Source organism: Pelecanus crispus, chromosome 1 (assembly GCF_030463565.1).
Source record: "Pelecanus crispus isolate bPelCri1 chromosome 1, bPelCri1.pri, whole genome shotgun sequence".
Taxonomy (NCBI): domain Eukaryota; kingdom Metazoa; phylum Chordata; class Aves; order Pelecaniformes; family Pelecanidae; genus Pelecanus; species Pelecanus crispus.
Genome location: NC_134643.1, coordinates 56,571,880 through 56,591,856, shown reverse-complemented (window position 1 = coordinate 56,591,856; position 19,977 = coordinate 56,571,880). Strand labels below are relative to the sequence as shown.

Below are 19,977 nucleotides of genomic sequence, written 5' to 3'. Positions count from 1 at the left end.
GTTCTCCTTTAGGATTCATCCTGAAACATTGGGGAAAATTTGGTGGGGATGCACTGACTGAAAAAAAATTGAAAAAGTACTGTAGTTAGTGGTGGCCAATGTATAAGTTAGAGGATGGAGAAAAATGGCCTGAAAATGGAACACTGAATTATAATGCTATTTTGCAATTAATGTTGTTTTTTTGGAGGATGGATAAGTGGGATGAAGTTCCATATGTTGATCTGTTTTTCTCCTGGCGAAATTATCATGACACTAGAAAGGAATGTAAATTTATAGATGCAGTAGGATCATACAGGGATATCCCTGAAAATATGCATAGATTAGGACAAACAATTATGTTAAATCGTAATCCTACTTGGGGAGATGTAAAAACATCATTGAATACTCTTTTCACTTTGGAAGAAAAACAGCTGGTATTGGAAAAAGCAAACGAGGAAAATGAGAGACAGAATGCAAGAGATGATCCGGCTTGATTTACACCAAAAAGGGAACCAGATTGGGACCCCAATACCAGCATGGAGAGAGCAATGATTAAACAATATCAACAATCGATCTTGTATGGGATACAGCATGGGGTTCCTAAACAGAAAAATCTGTTATATGGGGTAAAACAAGAAAGTGACGAAAATCCCTCAGCATTCTATGAAAGGTTGTGTGAAAGAGCTAGGAGATGGACAGACTTGCATCCCAAGGAGGATAGTAATAGAACGATGTACAATATGTTGTTTATTGGGCAATCAGCACCAGGTATTTGGAAAAAGTTACAGAAGGTGGATGGTGTGGAGGATATGAGTATTGCATAGCTAATAAGTATTGCTTATAAGGTGTATAATAATAGAGAGGAAGTGGAAAAAAGAGAAAAACAGAAGGGAAAACAAAAATATAGAAAGATGCAAGCTAGCTTGTTAGATGCTGCAATAGTGAGTGCCTCTCCAAGAGAGGGAGGAAGGGGCTGTAGAAGAATGGCAAGAAGAGGAAGGGGTCGAAGTTATGCACCCTGGCCTTTAAGCAATAGCCCTGTTGGGATAAATCAATGTGCATATTGTAGAGAAGATGGACACTGGAAAAAAGAATGTCCCAAAAAACGGAAGGGAGTACAATCACCAGCAAAGGGGGGGGTCAAGTGCCAGAGGCAGATTTGTTACTGATAGGGACTTATGACTCTGAATGAAGGGGACCAGGGTTGAATTTAACAATTTCCGCAGCAGATCCCCTGGTTCCAGTTCAGCTGGCGAATGAGATTATAAAATTTTTAGTTGATAGAGGACCCATTTATTCTGTAATTTACCTACCTATCTGTTCACTACAGCTGTAAGGGACATTTAGGTAAATTTTCTATGCCTGTTGTTGGGGTCACAGGAAAGCAGGAGGTGAGACCCTTCCTATGGCCAATGGAATGCAAAATTGGAGATCAAATTTAACACATGAATTTCTGTACATGCCTGAATGCTTGGTACCTCTCTTAGGTCGAGATTTACTGAATAAGTTAGGGGCACAAATAACCTTTTCCAAAAATACAATTCAAGTAAACATTCCAAAAAAATAATGCCTGGAAAGCTCAGTTATGTCTATTACAGAACAAAAATGGGCGAGAGCTTAAAGTACCAGAAGAGATTTTAGACGCTGTCATTCCTATAGTATGGGCCACCAAGACATGAGGAAGAGCAAAAGCAGCCACACTGATAAAAGTGGAACTAAAACCCAACGCTAAGCCGGTAAGAAGGAAATGGTATCCCATGAAATGGGAAGCAAGATTGTCTATCACTGGTTCTAGTCCCAATTTGTAACAACATGGACTTCTGTGAGAATGTCAGTTGGAGTATAATACTCCAATATTACATCATTGGTTATCCCCTAGCAGAATGGTACAATACCAGGCTGTGTTAATTGAACAGGACGATGTGACGCTAAAAACTTCTACGGCCTTGAATCCTGCTTCATTGTTGCCCATCTCTAGTGATGAAAACTTAACCCATGATTGTTTACAGAGTATTGAACAGGTATATTCCTGTAGACTGGATCTAAAAGATACTCCTCTGGAAAGTCCAGACTGGATTCTGTTTACGGATGGCAGTTTTGTTTTGAAAAGAGAATGAAAAGCTGGATAAGCTTCTGAATTGCCATAAAACACAGGATGGATGGTGAGTAACACTGAATGGACAGTGTATAGTCAAGGCCCCAGTCATGAAGGAGTTATTGCAACAAACTCATAGGGGCACCCACATGGGAGCAGGTGCATTAGTCTCAAGTGTTAAAAGGTATGCAGTTGGACCCAGAATGCAACAATATGCAGAATGACTTGTTAAACAGTGCCAAATTTGTTGCAGAAATAATCCTAAAATAGAAAGGAAGCCTCCACCTGGAGAGCTAAAACAAGGACACAACCCTGGAGAACACTGGAAAATTTATTTTTCTGAATTACCCAGAAGTAATGGATATAAGTATCTTTTGGTATTGGTGGATACTTTTTCAGGGTGGCCTGAAGCCTTCCCGTGCCATACCAACAAGGATAGAGAAGTGATTAAAAACTTCTTGAAAGAAATAATACTGAGATTTGGGGTTCCTGAAAGCATCTACTCAGATAGAGGTCCCCATTTTATAGCAGAAAAAGTAAGGGAAGTTGCAAGGTATCTTCAGATACGGTGGGATTTACATACCCCACGGAGACCTCAATCAAGTGGGAAAGTGGAAAGAATGAACCAAACATTAAAAAGACAGATAGCAAAACTATGTCAGGAAACACATTTGAGGTGAGTAGAGACTCTACCCATAGCTTTGATGTGTATTTGTATTACTCCTCGGGCTAAAGGAGCACTAAGGCCTTTTGAAATATTGTATGGGAGGCCCTATTCAGTAAGTTCGATGGGTAATGGGTAATATGGGTAATAAAATACTTACTGACTATCTTTTATCTATGGCTAGAACTCTCTTCTCGCTGCACAGATATCTGAGGACAAGAGCGCCAGTTCCATTAGACACTCCAGTGCATTTCTACAGACCAGGAGATCAAGTATACCTTTGCGTTTGGAAAGATGAACCACTAAAGGAGAAGTGCAATGGGCCATATACAGTCTTATACAAGAGCCAAGAAAATACCACCTCCAGAATAGAAACAACAGGCTTCTAGAGAGATGGGACCCTTAAAATTAACACTTTCCCATCCTAAATGAATTGCACTTGGGATATTAGAAGGAAAAGGGTTAATTACTAGACAAGAAATGGAAATGAGACTTGTTGAAGAATTAAACTTCACTAAGTATCAAAGGAGGAAATTGTCCAAAACTGATGCTGCTATAGATGTCCATTGTAAGGCCCTACCCTACCTATGCTTTTGTTTAGTGAACAGATTGTCTTGAGAGCAGAAGTCTAGGTGACACTAAGTAAGTTATACAACATGCTTTTGTTTAGTTAACAGGTTGTCCAAGAGCAGAAATCTAGGTGATGTATTACTGACTTGATCAGTGAACCATGAGAAGTTGCTTAAGATTTGCCAAGAAGGAAATTAGGGGAAAGGTAATTCTGGCAGGGGGAGATCCCGAGTACCAACTCATGAGCCCCCTACCACAGTTACACCCCAGACTCAAATCGAAGGACAACTGAGAATGCTCACTAATTTAAATACTAGAGAAAGATTTTAACCAATCATAGAATCATAGAATCGTTTAGGTTGGAAAAGACCTTTAAGATCATCCAGTCCAACCATTAACCTAATACTACCAAGTCCACCACTAAACCAATTAAGGGTAGAGTAGCAATTTCCTGTTTCCTGGCTTGGTGGCTGGATCATTTATAATGAAAGTAAAAACTAGGAATCATTAAGGTTGGAAAGGACCTCTAAGATCATCATTCCAATCATCAACCTAACACCACCATGCCCACTAAGCCATGTCCCGAAGTGCCACGTCTACCCGTTTTTTGATCTCGTCCAGGGATGGTGACTCCACCACCTCTCTGGGCAGCCTGTTCCAATGCTTGACTACCCTTTCCGTGAAGAAATTTTTCCTAATATCCTATCTAAACATCCCCTGGTGCAGCTTGAGCCCATTTCCTCTTGTCCTATTGTTACCTACTTGGGAGAAGAGACCAACACCTACCTCGCTACAACCTCCTTTCAGGTGGTTGTAGAGAGCGGTAAGGTCTCCCCTCAGCCTCCTCCATGCTAAACAACCCCAGTTCCCTCAGCCACTCCTCATAAGACCTGTGCTCCAGACCCTTCACCAGCTTCGTTGCCCTTCTCTGGACACGCTCCAGCACCTCAATGTCTTTCTTGTGTTGAGGGGCCCAAAACTGGACACAGTATTCCAGGTGTGGCCTTGCCAGCACCGGGTACAATATCACAACACAAAATATAGCATTCCACTGGAAAATTGTACATTCTCCTTTAAATAAGGTAGGGTAGTAATTATTCCTGCAAAACACTATGTGGTATCTCAAAATATATTTCAAAGGATAGCAGAATATTCTCATTTTTTTATCTTTTAGCACTAGGAAATACTGAGTTTGGATGTCCTGTCATTCCCATGTTGACAATCCATCCTTATCTGTGTCTGAACCACATCATTCAGTTCTCCAACTTACAAAAATTATTTGGTTATTTAGGAACTGGCCCGTATATTTACTTGTCCTTTTTTACATGCAAGGCATACTTATCATGACACATATATGCCTTGACAGTACAATAACAGGAATAATTTTCCTCAGTGTTCCTCTGCTATTTTTTTTGGTGTAGTGAGAATGCACGTACCTCAAAAATGCTCCTTTTCTCCCACATTCAATTTTTGAATTTCATAAACTCACAGCAATTTATTTTAAACAAAATTTAAAAAATGCAAATAAATATGCAAAGAAGACTTAAAACTGAGAATACATTTTCAGTAAAAATTAATCACAGTAACAAAATATTAGAACCACACTTTTCCCATATATGACTGGAGAGTTTCTAAGTTTCAGTATTTATTCTTACATCCACATTTTGGTAGAAAATTTTGTTATCCCAGCATACCATCCTCCATATACTTTTAGTAAAAGATTTCATTAAAAAAACCAAACAAGTAAAACATCTGTAATTCTCATACAACTCAGCAACGAATACTGCTAGTGACAGGAAAACTAGAGGTTTATAGTTCTAATTTATCCCATGTGACTCATGCAGGAAGAAGAAAAAGTTCTCATTTTGAAAAATTACTTAGGGTGACCTAAGAATACCTCAAAGAAAAGACTGCACAAAGTCCAGAAGAAATGTTTCATTCCTCCCACCCAACACTAGATATGCCTGACTTGGTCCTAAAAGGGAACCACAGAAAATGAAGAGAGTACTTTTATCCATTATGCTTGCAGTGTTTTTAGAGTAGTTTGTAAGACTTACGTTAAGCACCAGAAACATTGCATTTAATGGAAATGTTAATGTTCATTTACTTTCACTAATGTTCCTCTTGCCCCATTTCCTCCTTAACTTATCTCAGAAATCTGATCTGTTTAATTTTCCACCCAGTTGAGACCCTGGGAGGAGAGCATGAGAATTAACTATAAAAATCTAGCTATATCCTCCTTTGTAATGCCAGTTCCATTTCATGTAATTGGGATTAAGAATTTTTATCAAGTTTAAAAACCCCTAGTATAACAGGCTGCTATCTGGGTATTATTTGTCGCTGCTAGAGAGTGAATATTGATTACTACACGGTAAACACTTCTTGGTTTTTTTGGTTTTTTGTTTGGGTATCCCTACTTCTCTTAAAGTACATAACTTCCAACAAGAGATGAAACATGTACATGTATTGGAAAGGACTTTCACATTAACTCTGTTTGCTCCATGTTCCTTAAACCTCCAAGTCAGAGATCTAACTAAAAATATAAAGGGCTTAACTGGTGACTCCAAATACTAATACATGACACTGTATTCTTCCTAAACTGTCTGTTGCTGCTTTTTTCTTAATGCAGTCATGGGATTTCTACAGTTAACAAGAGCAAGTCAGAAAGACAGAGCCTTGTTTTGAAAAAATATTCCACACCTTCATTTTAATCCATTAATTTTTGATAATCCACATTAAAATCAGGAGCCTTGTAGGCCCAGCTGCGAGCAAAGACACAGCATAGGATTTCCTCACTCTAGCGAGCACAACCTACTTTTGTATTATAAATGTGTAAAGCAGCTAAGTAACTAGATAAAGATCTCAGACAATCTAGTTGTACTAGCTCCTTGCAAGGATTGGCAGAGTGGGAAGTGCTGAAGCATGACTTACATGCTTGAATAGCACGTCTCGCTACTTAGCAAAAGCCCAAGCATACAAACAGCAAAAATTCTGTTCTCCATTCTAAATCCAGCAAAACAAAGGCAGCAGATCAAAAATGGCGACTAATATACACAATAGTGGCTAATATGCCAAGTTATATAAGAACATAAACGTGACCATATTGGATCCAAAGTCTATCTGTTTCAGAAGCTTGCTGAGTAAGAATATACAGCTATAGAAAGAATATATTCTGATTTCACATATAATACGTGCTGTGGTATGTAATGCCACTTCTTTTGAAGTTTCTCCCAGCTTCCAACAATCTGCACTGATGACTTCCTAATCATCACTGAAAAATTTGTGTTAAAAAGACAATGGACTTTTCTTCTACAAGTTTCTTTACACCTTCTGGTTCTCACAAGATTATATACCAAATAAGTTGTGTTATGTGAAAAAGTAATCTGCGCTGTTTGTTTTAATTGTCTTGCGTGATGATTTATGTCAATGCTCTTGGTTTTTTGTATGGTACAGTAACTAATTCTTCTCTATTCCTCTTCTCCTTGTCATTTATGATGTTCTGTATGGCGAACGTAACCAAACTCAGTCATCATTTTCCAGGCCACGTATACTCCTTTTTTTAACCTCTCCTTGTTCAAGAAGCTATCTCCTTTCTCTGACCATCATTGCTGTCTTTATTGTACCCTTTCTTGTTCTACCATATTTTTTGAAATGTAAGAACCATAACTACAGACAGTATTCAAGAAAGGGAACCACATCTGTATACAATGACACAATAATTATTTTTGTTTTGTTCTCTCTTTCCTCATCAGTTCCTAAAATTCTCTTCAACTTTTCTGATAATTTTGCAAATATAGTTTAAGGATTTTTCTCCCCCCATGTACTACTTTGCATTTATCAAAGCTAATTTTAATTTGCATATTATTACCCAGCCTCATATATTCTTCCACAGCTTTCATCATTGTGGAAGCTTTCATTTTTCCTACTATGGATAATTTTGTACCATTGGCAAACCTAGTCATGTCATTATTTGTCTCCTATATCTCATTAATTATGAATACGAGCCCTTTCTTTAAAGAAACAAAAGGTTCTTTCAAGTGTTCAAATCAGGTGCATTTTATCCTTTTCACTGCTACTTCACTGCAAATTTTCTGTTAGAAATTAGAAAGGTTTATTACGTAGCTTCCCTTCTTGAAATTAGTACTGTGGATATATTTTGAGGTATTTGCTAACACATGGATTTTGAATTTGATTATACTCAGATCACTGTGACAGGATTGGATTTGCATCATAAAATTTCAAACCAGGTTCTATGTAATCTCTGTATTGGTCTAGACTCACCTGTTCACTTGTGTGTTCTCTAAGAAAGATGCAAACTTAGCATTTAAAAATTAATTCTCTATATTATGCCATGTCATTGCATTTACTAGGTCAATATGGGCAGAATAGAAGCCTCCAAATATTATTTAATTATCTATCTAGATAAAAATCTCTAACCTCTTTAATATGCCAGTCACCGTTCCCATCCAGGCTGGCTGGTGAATAATTTAGCCTGAATATGATGAGTCTCCTATTGGAGCATGTAATTTAAACCAATTTTATGTTACTCACTGATAAAGAAAAGATATTTACTTTATTTTGAGAGAAGGTTTCTATAATGTTTAGAACCATTTCTCCACTGGCATCATCTATTTTGTAATACCCCATTGTAAATTAAATGGGAACAATATTCTACATGTTACCTTCCTCCTATCACATTTTAAAAATTATTTTAAGTTTATAGCTTCCTCTTCTAAACCCAGGTGTTCCACTTTATTCATCTTCTTGTAAAACATCTAATATTTGTATAAAAAGACTTACATATTTGGTCTTCATGTGTTTGCTTTTTGTTATGTCCTATCTAAATTTAATTCTGTTTGCCTCTTTTCCTATCTACAGTTTGACGACCTCCACCTGTCCTTCATTTGAGAATACAAAAAATCCCCCACACTATTTCACCTTTAAAGGAGGAGTTACCTTGAACTGTGTGCTCTTCTGTATGTCAGCTTTCTCCCACAAGTTTTTAATAAGATGACAAAGCATTTTTTACATGGAAGTACCAAGACTGTGAGATACTTGCAGTACTAATGTTTCCATTTATCTTTAGTTGGAATCAATCCTTTCCATAGGCTCATTTTTTTCAATTAACCCACCTTCCTAACTAGACTACATTCCTCTTCCCTTTTTCCTCAGTCATACCTCAAGTCTCAGCCTCTCTATGCTGTTTCGCATATGGGTTTAAAAATATTTCACAGTAAAATTATGCTTCCTAACAATTTCAGTTTTGTTTTTAGGCTCTATCTTCAGTGTACATCTTTTCAGGATATCTTTTCTCAAACTATCTCTGTATAATTTTCATCCATGTATGCTATGGTCATTCATCACACCTGCATGACTGTTATGGGCATTAAGAGGTCTACCACCATTGTATCAGTCACCCTGTGACTTTACTGGCATCACAAACCCAGTTAGCTATATGCCCACTAACTGTCCTCACTACTACAGTTCATATTGCTTCTTTCTGTTAGTGGGGATCCCAACTCCCAAGGGATAGCCTCAATGCAAAAGGAATATGTTAGGGAAGCCTCATCTGTGGAACCACTTCCAACTTGAAGGTCTCTGCTGCACAATCTCAACAGTACGAGGGCTGCAAGGGGAACAGAATAGCTCAACAGTATTTCTGAAAGTTTCATCAGTGCTGCTGCTCTGTCTCTTGAGCTCCTCTCTCTTCAGTCACCACAGACGCAGGAGAGAGCATTCTGTCTCTGAGGACCATGAACTGTCTGCACAATAAACATGCATAAGTTACCCACCTAAAGAAATAGTCCTACTGACAATGCCTACAAAGGAAAATGGGAAGACCCATTTTGGCTGAATTTCTGTGTTCCAACTGGCTTTTTTGATTTGGGATTTTTGGTTTTACTTTGGCAAGGGGAAGGGAAGATAAGATCTTGTTTTGGTCTATTATTGAATAAGTAAAAGTAAATATTGAAAATATAGTGATTTTTTTCTTTGGGTTTTATCATGTGTTTTTTGATTCAACCAAGGAGTTAGTCCCAGAGCCTCCATTCCTTTGTAGCGGAATTCCTCTTTACTTTTTTATCACCCTCAGTTCCAGGGCATACTCTGTGCTAGGACTCCACATACTCGATAAGCTTTCATTAGCAGTCCTAGATTTGTACCTGCGAGTGTCTGTACCTGTGAGGTTTCAGCCCAAACTTCATCTAATTAGCCTGCTGTCTTCTGTTTCTATAATGGGGATTATTAGTCAAAGGCAAGCTGCCACAGTGTCTATCAGTGAAGACTAGCAGTTTGCAGTATAGCCTCTTCTCCAGCCAAATTCATATAGTAAGGTTTGGAAGCAATTGAGCCTTCTAATTTAAACTTGCAAATTTGTTTTAGACTATAAATTAGACTTTCTGTTACTCGTACTATAGCAACAAAATGCCTAGCAATAGTCATGCCAACAGTCAGCAGTTAGACAAAGATATGATGGTATATATTTGGATATTGTAAGAAGGATTACATAATGGAGAAAGAACATTTCAAACATACCACATTCGCTAGCTGATTCACCCACCAACTGGAAGAACTGCTGAGCAATTTTCAGATGATCTCTCTGGGAGAGGGGAAAAAAAAAAAAAAATCCAACATGAGTTCCAGAGTTGATGCTACAATATGCAGTGAAAATACACGCTGAGGAACAGATGGGGAGTAACTAACAGACAAACCAGGGCTGCAGTAAAACCAGAAAAGGTAAACGTGCCACTGTATGTGCCTAGATACACAAGAACACTGTAGAAAACAAACAGGATTGTTGGAAGCAGGACAGAGAAGCCAAATTCAGCTTGATTTATTGTCAGGACTAGCAACAGAGATTTGCATCTCACTCATTCTGGACTAACTATGGAAGAAGATTAAGAGAGTCAGGGATCCTGCAATCTAAATGAGAAATGACTGCCTCTTTCACTCCATTCCAGTCCTTACAGATCTGTTCACATTCTACTGTTGGAGAAGCTGGAGAACAACTTCAAGGGCTTCACTCACCGAGCCCATTTCTTGTCCAAGTGCTGCATTTACCACTCCTTTGAGGATGTACTCCTAAAAAAAAAAAAAAAAAAAAAAAAAAGGATCAGAGAAGACAACGTGAAGATTTCGGGAGACAAGTAAGAGCCTACATGCACGTTATTTTCTTACTAAATTCAACTCTATCCCAACTCAGCTTAATAGGTAGCTGGTTACTATGATACTATGATAGTGCTTCAGCACAGCAGTACAAAGTTACCCCCCAAAAATCCATTCTACTGGCTAGCTAGTCACTTCTGCTAAATACATGGGATGCAAAGGGGTGGTGTGTTTTCTGATAAGTCTTATGCGCAAAGATGATGCACCAGAAGGAACACCATAACATACTATCATGCCCTCTTCACCATCATAGGACCAATAATCAAGTGCAATATTGTTATATTAATGCACAGATCCCACTTCAAGTATGCATATTGGTTAACCATAACCACTACCATCCTTGCTCCAAAGCAAGCATAGCGTTTCTCACCAGGGCAAAAATGTCAAGAGGTTTGCGCTCTGTGGTCATATTACTCTACTGAAATTAGGAACAGGAGTACCCTGTAATGTCTACTACGAGATACAACTACAGTTTAATTCTTCTCTGAGCAAGATTTTCTCAGCATGTAACAGACTCATTTGTCTTATTCACATCTTATAATTAAGAGTTATAGATATAAATCTGTTTTAGTAGGTATTCCTGATAAACCTGGACAGCCCTGTCACAGATGTAAACATGGAAAAAGAGAGAGAGGCATGTACATGGACCAACAATGGAATGCAGGAAACAATCTAAGAGTACTAGCCAGCATGCTAAGTAATCATTTTAGCACACCAACTCTCTTATAGATGCCATATTATTATCCTATACACAACATGACAAAGAAGAAATTTGAACTGTAGTCGGATATACAAGTAGTTTTGCAAATCTTATCAGGGAGTTCCTCCCAAGTGTGAGAAAATGGAAAAAAAGCACAAAGATCTTGTTTCAAAATGTGATCAAGATTGGTATCATGTTATTTATATTAGGCATATATATGGAGAAAACGGAGGCTAAAGGACCAATAGTTGCAGAAAACTGTTCAAGTAAGTCTTGCTATACTGAAAAATGCAAGGAGAAGTGAAAAGCAACAGCAGAAGACACTCCTCAGCACAGAATCACCAGATCTGTGTTCTCAAGGTTTTCCTTTTCCCTCCCTCCATCTAATCCTCACACAGACTCATGAAAGGTCCCTTTCATGCCCAGCTATGTGACCTTTGGAAAATAAACTGCAAAGAGGAATAAATCAGAGACTAAAGATGTTGGAACAGCCACCAAAGAAAATTACAGTAGCAGCCAAGGGACACTGCAGTTTTCACTCATTGCAGCCAAAGTGAGACGGAATTAGAAAAGACCTATTATTTAAACCGTTTAATCTAATCTAGCTCATTTTTATTGAAATGGCTTCAGCACAAACCACATGAGCATCTGAGCTAGTAGATCTGTGGGATGGTAAACATCACCAGGGCAGAAGTGACAAGCAGCTGTAGTTGGAAGAGGGCTTTTATCTGTGCACAAATGGTCAGCTCACTAGAATCAAGTCTGCATACAACAGAGCTGTATTCTTACTGACCCCAGGTGGTATGGCAATAAACATGCTAAATACTCATATATACCCATATGTAATACTTTATGCATGCACATTAAGTCTATTGTTGACGAAAGGATGGAAAACGCAAGAGTTTTAAAAGTAGGAATGGGGCAAGCTGTCCTCAGGATACCAGTTTTGTATGTGGCAGATCTCATCACAATTTATAACCTCCGTCTTTATGGACCATGACATCAGTTTCCAATTACCTGTGGAGCTGTAGGTTCCAGGTCCTTAATCAGGTTATAAGCCTCCTGCACATCATCTGAAATACCAGACGTTAGAATGCATGACAACCCACAGCAAACCGTATTAGAACAAGTCACTCATCCTCTACAACATTCCCCAATAGTCACTGACTAAGAAATAAAGCATTTAGACAGGAGGAGAAAGGTAACTATAAATCATTGTGAATTTATATCACAATGGTGATGTTTTTCTAGAACTCAAATAACAAATACAGAGTGAGTAATAGCTTCTTTATTACTACAATTTTCCTAGTAGAGATGACTTGACCTCCTGTTCATAATCCAGTGGCTGCCTTCTCAACAAACAGTCGAAGGTCAAGATAATAAATGCATAATCTTCTTGTCTTTTCTCTTCTCATATTTATTTACTGCTCAAGGAGGATAGGGTAACATGATTCTGAAGGGAAACTTCATCTTTTCCTTATCAATATTTCAAAATCTGTCCAGCAGCTCTTACCTGATCCTAATTCTAACAAGCAAAAAGCACTACTAGTATAGAAGTTTAAATGTAAAGTTTGAATTCAATAAACAACTTCCTTCCCACCCAAGAAATAAGTAAACTGAAAAGATCCTAAACTTCACCTAAATCAAAAAAAGATGCTGGCACTATGGTCAACTTTGTAAACCAACCTAGTGAGATGTCCTTTTTATTGGCAAAATTTTGTTAGTACAGCATTATACCAGCTGCCCATAAGAACAAGCCTTAACAAACAAAATGTTTTTTTTGCTAGTACATACCATCCATACACTGTGGGGACAGTACTCCAGGGTGACTTAAGGCAACATACACTGGAGCTGCCAGGCTCCCAACCAATCCTTCTGTTTTCCTACCCATTCCCTTGAGCAGTCATGTAGTAAGCCAGCACAGGGTACTAGACTAGCCAAAAGTTATCACTTTTTTTTTTCCTTAAATAGAAATAGGGTTTTTTTGTCATTTTTTGCTAGCTCAGCTCACCACCACCACCGAAAAAATGACAGCACCCTTTATTTTCATCAGTGTAGACCATCAACACAGAACTATGCTCTTCAGGCTCCAACAGAAGCCTCCAGCACATCTCACTGGAGCAGATTACAACTGCATACTTGGCCCCAAACCCTGCTAAAAGTCACTACCTTAAAGAGTTAAAAAAAATGGGATGCATGTTTGCGCTTCAGTCACTCCAGTTCAGAGCATGTCTTAACACAAGCCTGCCTTTATCGGAGACCTTGTAAGTTTTGGAGAGACAGCTCTAGTCATTAGAAGTAATGATTTCTCACATTCTTTACTGATGCTGCTACACTAGCAAGACTTCAAAATGGAAGCCTAACCAGGAAAGAGGTTTTAATCCTAATTCTTCTTGGCCTTCTTTGTCACTATGCAAGTCATTTGTATACCACAGTGAAGAACAGAAACTAACTAATGAAAATTATTGCAAGGTTGACAGCAAATGAGTAAACAACACTGATTTTTAAGTGATGCAGAAGATGTACTTTGCTTCTGTGTAAGTAGAACTTAATTTGAAACATATTAGTATTATTAACAATATTACTGGGCAAAATAACTGGTAATAATACCAATATTACCCATAGTGATATTGGCAATAGTAATACTAGACAGAAAGTGGCTGGGAACAGCAGGCATACTGGTTGTATGGATAAGGGGATAGTAGTGGATACTGTATACTTTTACTTTAGCAAGGTCTTTGACATGGTCTTTTATATCTTTGTCATAGCCAGACTGGAGAGATAGGACTGGCTAAGTAAGATAAGGGGATGGAAAACTGGCTGGACTACCAAAGGACAGTGATCAGTTGTACAAAATCCAACTGGTGGCTCATTACTAATCAAATCCCCCAGGGACTGATACTGTTGAATGTCTTATATTAATGACCCAGATGATAGGATAGAGAGTACTCTCAGCAAGTTTGCAGATGATAAAAGACTGAGGAGAAAGTTCCCAGCTACTGAGCAGCAGCTCAACAGGCTGAAAAAAAATGGGCTCAAAGAAATCTCACAAAGTTCAATGAAGGCAAAATGCAAGTCCTGCATCTTGCTTGGTTTGAAACAATCCTAAGCAACAAGACAGACAGGGGGCTGACTGGCTAAAAGGCAACCTGGGAGACCTGACAGACAGTGCACCCTTGCAGCAAAGGAGGCCAACTGCACACTGGATCGTATTAGCAACAATGTAGCCATCAGGGCAAGGGAAGGGATTCTTCTCTATTTGGCAATTGTGAGATTGCACCTGGAGTACTGTGTTCAGTTTTGGGATCCCTCGATCAAGAGAGACATTGAAATAGTGGAGTGAGTGCACCCAAGGGCTCCCAAGGCAGGTAGGGAGCTGAGGAGAGATTGAGCAAACTGCATTTGCTTAGCTGTCAGAGGAGAAGGCTCAAGGGAGATCTTGCTGCTGTCTACAACTAACTAATGGGAGGGTACAGAGAAGATGGAGACAGATTCCACAGGTTGAGATGAAAGGCAGTGGACACAAGGTCGAACCGAGGAAGTTCTGACTAAATGCTTGTCTGGACAATGCTCTAAGCAACCTGATCTAATTGGACCTGCCTTGAATAAAGTGTTGTGCTAGAGAGCTCCAGTGGTCCCTTCTCACTAATAATGTGATTCTGTTATTTACCTAGAACTCTATAAATTTATACAATATAAGGAGGGTGATAATGTACTTTTAATAATACACAGTTGTGACCACTTGAATTTATTGAGAATGTATACCTAATTTACAACTATGATGAAATTTATATAACCTCATATGAAATTTAAGTAACCTTATTGTGATTCTCTAGTATCAAACAAAACAAAATAGGGATAGAATTGCCATATTTTGTGACGACTGATGTTTGCAGATGAGCAAAGTCAGATTAATGAGGTTTTATTGCACAGTATTAACGACAATAAGAATTTCTACAACTGCTAATAGTCATTGGTAGTGGGATATTCTAAAATTTGTCACAGCCTGAGCTGAACTGAAATGATGAGGCAGTGTTTCAATTGCACATGCAGACAAAAGAAGCAGTCCTGGACACAACTGAGCATCAAAGAGAACTTACTCCAACTACAAAGACTAAATCTCACCAACCTTGTTGATTACAAATAATAAAGATGTTACTCAGAATCAATATCTGAAACTCCAAGTCGATCACACTATAAAAAGCTTACAGAGCTTTTGCAGTGTACTATGTTTACATATGCTCAGATTCTCTGATGAACTTACTGGGATGCAAAGAATATAAAGCTGGTGTGACTTACTTCTGCCAGCAGAATATATCTCCTTTTTTTCCTGGTAATTTTTCAACATTTTGGAAAAAAATTGCAGGCATGGTCTTAATTTATTTAAGAAGTAAAAAAAGACATTTTTCTGCTTTCAGATGCCCTGGTCATCTAAACTTAGATTATAAGAAAGCAGTGGACGGAAAAGCAATCATCACATCACTTTATATTAGATGACTGCAGTTAACACCTACTCATCACTCAGCCAGTCAACCCACCGTTGAATAAAGGAACACAATGGGAGAATTGGAATGGCTCTGAAACTATACTCAGATAAAATTCAAAGAAGTCGGCCAGCTAAGGAGAGGAACAAGTAGAAAATCCTTTCCAACTGATTCTGGCCACCTACCTGCATTCTTTAAGAGTTGTAAAGTAGATTTGGAATGAAATGTCTTGTTCACAAACTGTAGCCTTGTTCACAGTCACACTGGCTCACATTCTGTTTGTGCTGTATTTACAGAAATAGTTGTCCTTGCCTTCATGGGACATACGCCTACCATTCTCACATATTCAGGCAGAGGAGAGGTCCTCTCACTATAAACATATCAACGTCACTGTCCCCAAAGCGATCTCCTGCAACCCAAGAACCTGGTTGAAGAACACTCTGCTGAAGTAGATTTATTTGACTGCACACAATTAAAGCCCTTCTCTGCAAGCCATGGGAACTCTTACATCACTATTTTCCAGAGGAACAGAATATGAAATAAATTACATTTTACTGCAAAGAAAAAGAAAAGCATTTAATGGAATAGTCAGTTGAATGAATGAATATCATCCCTGAAGCTATGAAAGAGCCAGAGGAAGGCGTATTTACCTTGCCGGAGATAGTAAATCACAAGATTCAGTCTTGCCTCAGGAATAACATCAACCAGAGGAGGCAGGACCTGCAAAGCCCCTTCTCCTCCTCGGAATACCACCTGCAGAGAAAAGCAGCATATTGATAACTGCCTATCAAAATCTTGTCTAAGACCTCTTAATTTGAAGAAATTAATCCTTAAATTCCTATATTAACAGTAGGAAAAGGTCAGTGGTACTGGCATTAGCATAATCCCTGCTTTAAAATAACTATAGAATTATGACGTGTGACAATCTTTATTCTGAAGAATATAAAGTATTTAATCCATCAGCAAAGATTAACTTATTTCAGCTTTCAGCAGCTCAAAGCAGTGATACATTATATATCAAAGATTTTAAAGAATAACGTGGTCCGAGACAAGAGTGAGGGGAACAGAATTACAATTTGCTTATGAAGTATTCATATGAAAAAGATTAGGCTAACAACTCTACATCTATTTAGAATGCCACAAGATCCTAAAATGATCAGGAGCAGTCAATTCTTTATACTTCAGTTTCACATGACAGTTCCTCCAACAAAATCTAACATACTTATTCAATAAAACACTGGCAAAAGACCAACATTCAAAATAAAGAATGTTAACTTACGAAAGTCCAGTTTGAAAGCAGTTTTAACTCTTGGGGAAAAAAGTGTTAGCTTTTTGTGACTGCTCTTGCAAAAAGACAAAGCAAGCAACTGCCCACCATTAAATAAGAGCAATCTAACTGTTATTGGTGGTTCAGCAAAGTAATAATACCACTGCTGGGAAAATTAACAGGTGATTAGTGAATCCTTTACTGCAGAACACAAAAGTATTTTGGCTTTTATCAGCACCTTTTTCTCTATGAACTCCTTGTTAAGTACTTTTTGGATGAAGACCATTTTCCCGAGTTATCTTAATTCCACTCACATTGTTGTCTTACTAAATAAGAATTCAGGGTCATGCATTCTGACTTGTTTCTACAGTGTCCTTATTGACTGGGCTCCACAAAATATCTTGCAAAAGTGTTCTTACAGGACAAAAATTATTTTAACATGCCTTCGGGGGTAAAAGCAACAGCATTATTATTTTCTTCACACAGTCTCAAACTGACAGGGAAAAATTCCACGAAAAAAAAAAATACACTTGATGGCACATCGATTATACAGGTAGGATTTCTGGAATGGGACTTATATGGCAGCAGAGATTCAATTTGGTCTGCAATTCCCAAAATATTCCATTTTATGAATCATCGAAAAAAGCTCTACAAATGAGTGAAGTTCATATTAAATCTGAGAAATACATTACTCACCAGATTGTGCTTAATGAGCTCCTTGCCAAACTCAAAAGATGATGAGGCACTGTCTGTCAAGTTCTTGAGCTCTGCCTGGAATGACATACATTCCAAAATTTTAACACAAAACCAAAAAAAGCACACAAACATAAATGGAGCTTCATATGAGCCCTGAAGCTGATAGAAAGACATCTCCAGCAGTGATGTGTCACTGGAAGATTTTTGCCTTCCCACCTTTATGCGATGATTTCAGCAATTGGATAATACTTATAGACACAAGGTCAAAAGTGGACTGGGAAAACTGTAATAACACTGTGCACACATGTGGACAGATGGCTTAATACCAGGGAGATTGAAATGGGTGACACTCCTCAGAGAAGGATGCAATGACAAGATAAAGGCCATTATCAACATTACTGATTAAGACAGATAACAAGGAAAAGAAACCTGTATGGAATCTTGAACTAAAATAAAGGTGAACTGAAGGGCTGTCCAATAGATACCTCAGCAGCCTTGCCATTGTAAAGTCGGAAATGGTTACAAGCCTTAAGGTTGAGAGCAATGGTACTGTCAGGAACTTGCTGAAGATAAACAGCTAGCACTTCCTGCGATACATCATAGTAATCCAGTTTGTAATAGCATAGGGCCACATATACATTCAGAGCCAGGTATTCCCTGCAGGAAAGACGATTAAAGAGAACATTTACATCCCACTAGATAGTTATACTACAGAACATTAAAATCAGTGATAAAGCTCTCACATGTCTATATATCTTTTACAAGCACATGAAAACGGGGGTTTCTGAGAAACACTTATTAGGTATCTTTAGAGCTCTAGTTTGTTAGATAAGATCGCACAGATCCAGATTCACATTAGTTTTTTTCAATGGCAGCTACTGCAGCTTTAAAGAATTACCTACAAAACTGTTGGTTTGCAAATCTGGGAAATGGGGCAACTTCACACTAAGGAAATGCACATATTGTGAGCACTGTACTTGGCCTGGCAGAATAGGATTTTCTATGCAATACATGCAAAGACTTTTAATATGCACATAAAACTTTGAAAATATTTTAATGGATCTTATTATCTTATACCAAGTACAATTATTTCAAAAAATCCTTGCCATTACAAGCTATCAAGCCAGAAGAACTAGACACAGAAATAAGACAGACATTTGTGGTAACAGTAAGTAAAAGGATAATTGTTATGAAGGTTACTCATTTAGTTTTGAGTGATTGCTTCTACAGGACTTGGAAGTTAAAATCTTTTCCCCAACCATTACATGACATACTTATACATTATGATGGACTCTCAGCTTTCTCTGAAGTATTCAAGAGGAGATACTGCCAAAAGATAGCTATGTTTGCTGGGACAGCAGTTTCTATTTTATTAAACAATACTTCCAGCCACTTAACAATTCAATTTATTCCTTGTTCAATTCTCAACTAAGAACTTGCAGAAAATGATTTAAAAAAAAAAAAAAAAAAAAAGAAATCAACAAGTGTCATAACATGATAAATAGAAATGGAAAGAATTTCAGACTTAAAGGAATACAAGGAACTCTCTACATAAAAACTAAGAACTGACCCCTTCTTAGAAAGGCTAAGAGGTGAAGAAGTCAATAATCACAAACAAAGGCCACCAGACTGGCCATCGGGGGCGGGAAGAAAAAGACAAAGCAGGTACATAACCATATATAATTTCAGAATAAATGAGCAAAATAAAAAAGGATCTCAGAATAAATTACAAGAAAATATCTCTAAAAGAAAGAACAGACAGCAGACTTCTTTTTAAACATGCATTTTTCAATAATGATTTGCAATGAACAAAATTGATGGAGGCTACAACTTGTGCACATTTTGCAGTGGGAAAGGGACATAGTAATTGGGGAAAATATGTACTTTCAGAAACCAAGCAACTAAACGGAATTCAAATACCAACAGTATCAGAGACACTGCAATAAGATTTAGAGTATAGATGCCCACCGATTATCAAGAAGAATACGTTTGTAGATATCAATAGCCTCTTGGTAGTGGGACCGCATGTAGTGGATAGACGCCAAGCTAAGCTGATCTTCTGTAATGTCTTGCAGATTCTGGTGGGAGCTCATCAGTTTCTTCTCATCACTGAACTAAAAAGAGTGTGACACATTCTCAGAAGAGTTCAGTGAGAAAAATGTTTTAATTAGCTGGATTAGTTTTGTCCTTGCTGGCAAACAGCAGGTGATCCACATTAAACATCTGGAAAAGCTCTGTTACTTTAAAGTTAATTTGACCAGTGGAGAAAGCCAAACATTAAAGAGGGACCAGTTGAAACTAGATAAATGTGAGGCTAAAACCAAGTACACATTTTCCTTTAAGGTGTGATTTAGACAT

At 38.0% G+C, this 19,977-nt stretch overlaps 1 protein-coding gene across 2 annotated transcripts in view; it reads right to left on the bottom strand.

Annotated features, from left to right (window-relative positions):
- IFT56 (intraflagellar transport 56) overlaps positions 1–19,977 on the bottom strand; it is a 56,181-nt gene that overhangs the window by 19,167 nt on the left and 17,037 nt on the right. For both annotated transcript variants that reach the window (XM_075719112.1, XM_075719121.1), the window contains 7 exons: positions 19,588–19,733; positions 18,105–18,276; positions 17,620–17,694; positions 16,307–16,409; positions 12,190–12,245; positions 10,335–10,388; positions 9,843–9,906 (listed from right to left, as the gene is read on the bottom strand). In XM_075719112.1, the coding sequence (XP_075575227.1) occupies positions 9,843–9,906; positions 10,335–10,388; positions 12,190–12,245; positions 16,307–16,409; positions 17,620–17,694; positions 18,105–18,276; positions 19,588–19,733 (670 nt within the window). The remainder of the gene's footprint in view (positions 1–9,842; positions 9,907–10,334; positions 10,389–12,189; positions 12,246–16,306; positions 16,410–17,619; positions 17,695–18,104; positions 18,277–19,587; positions 19,734–19,977) is intronic.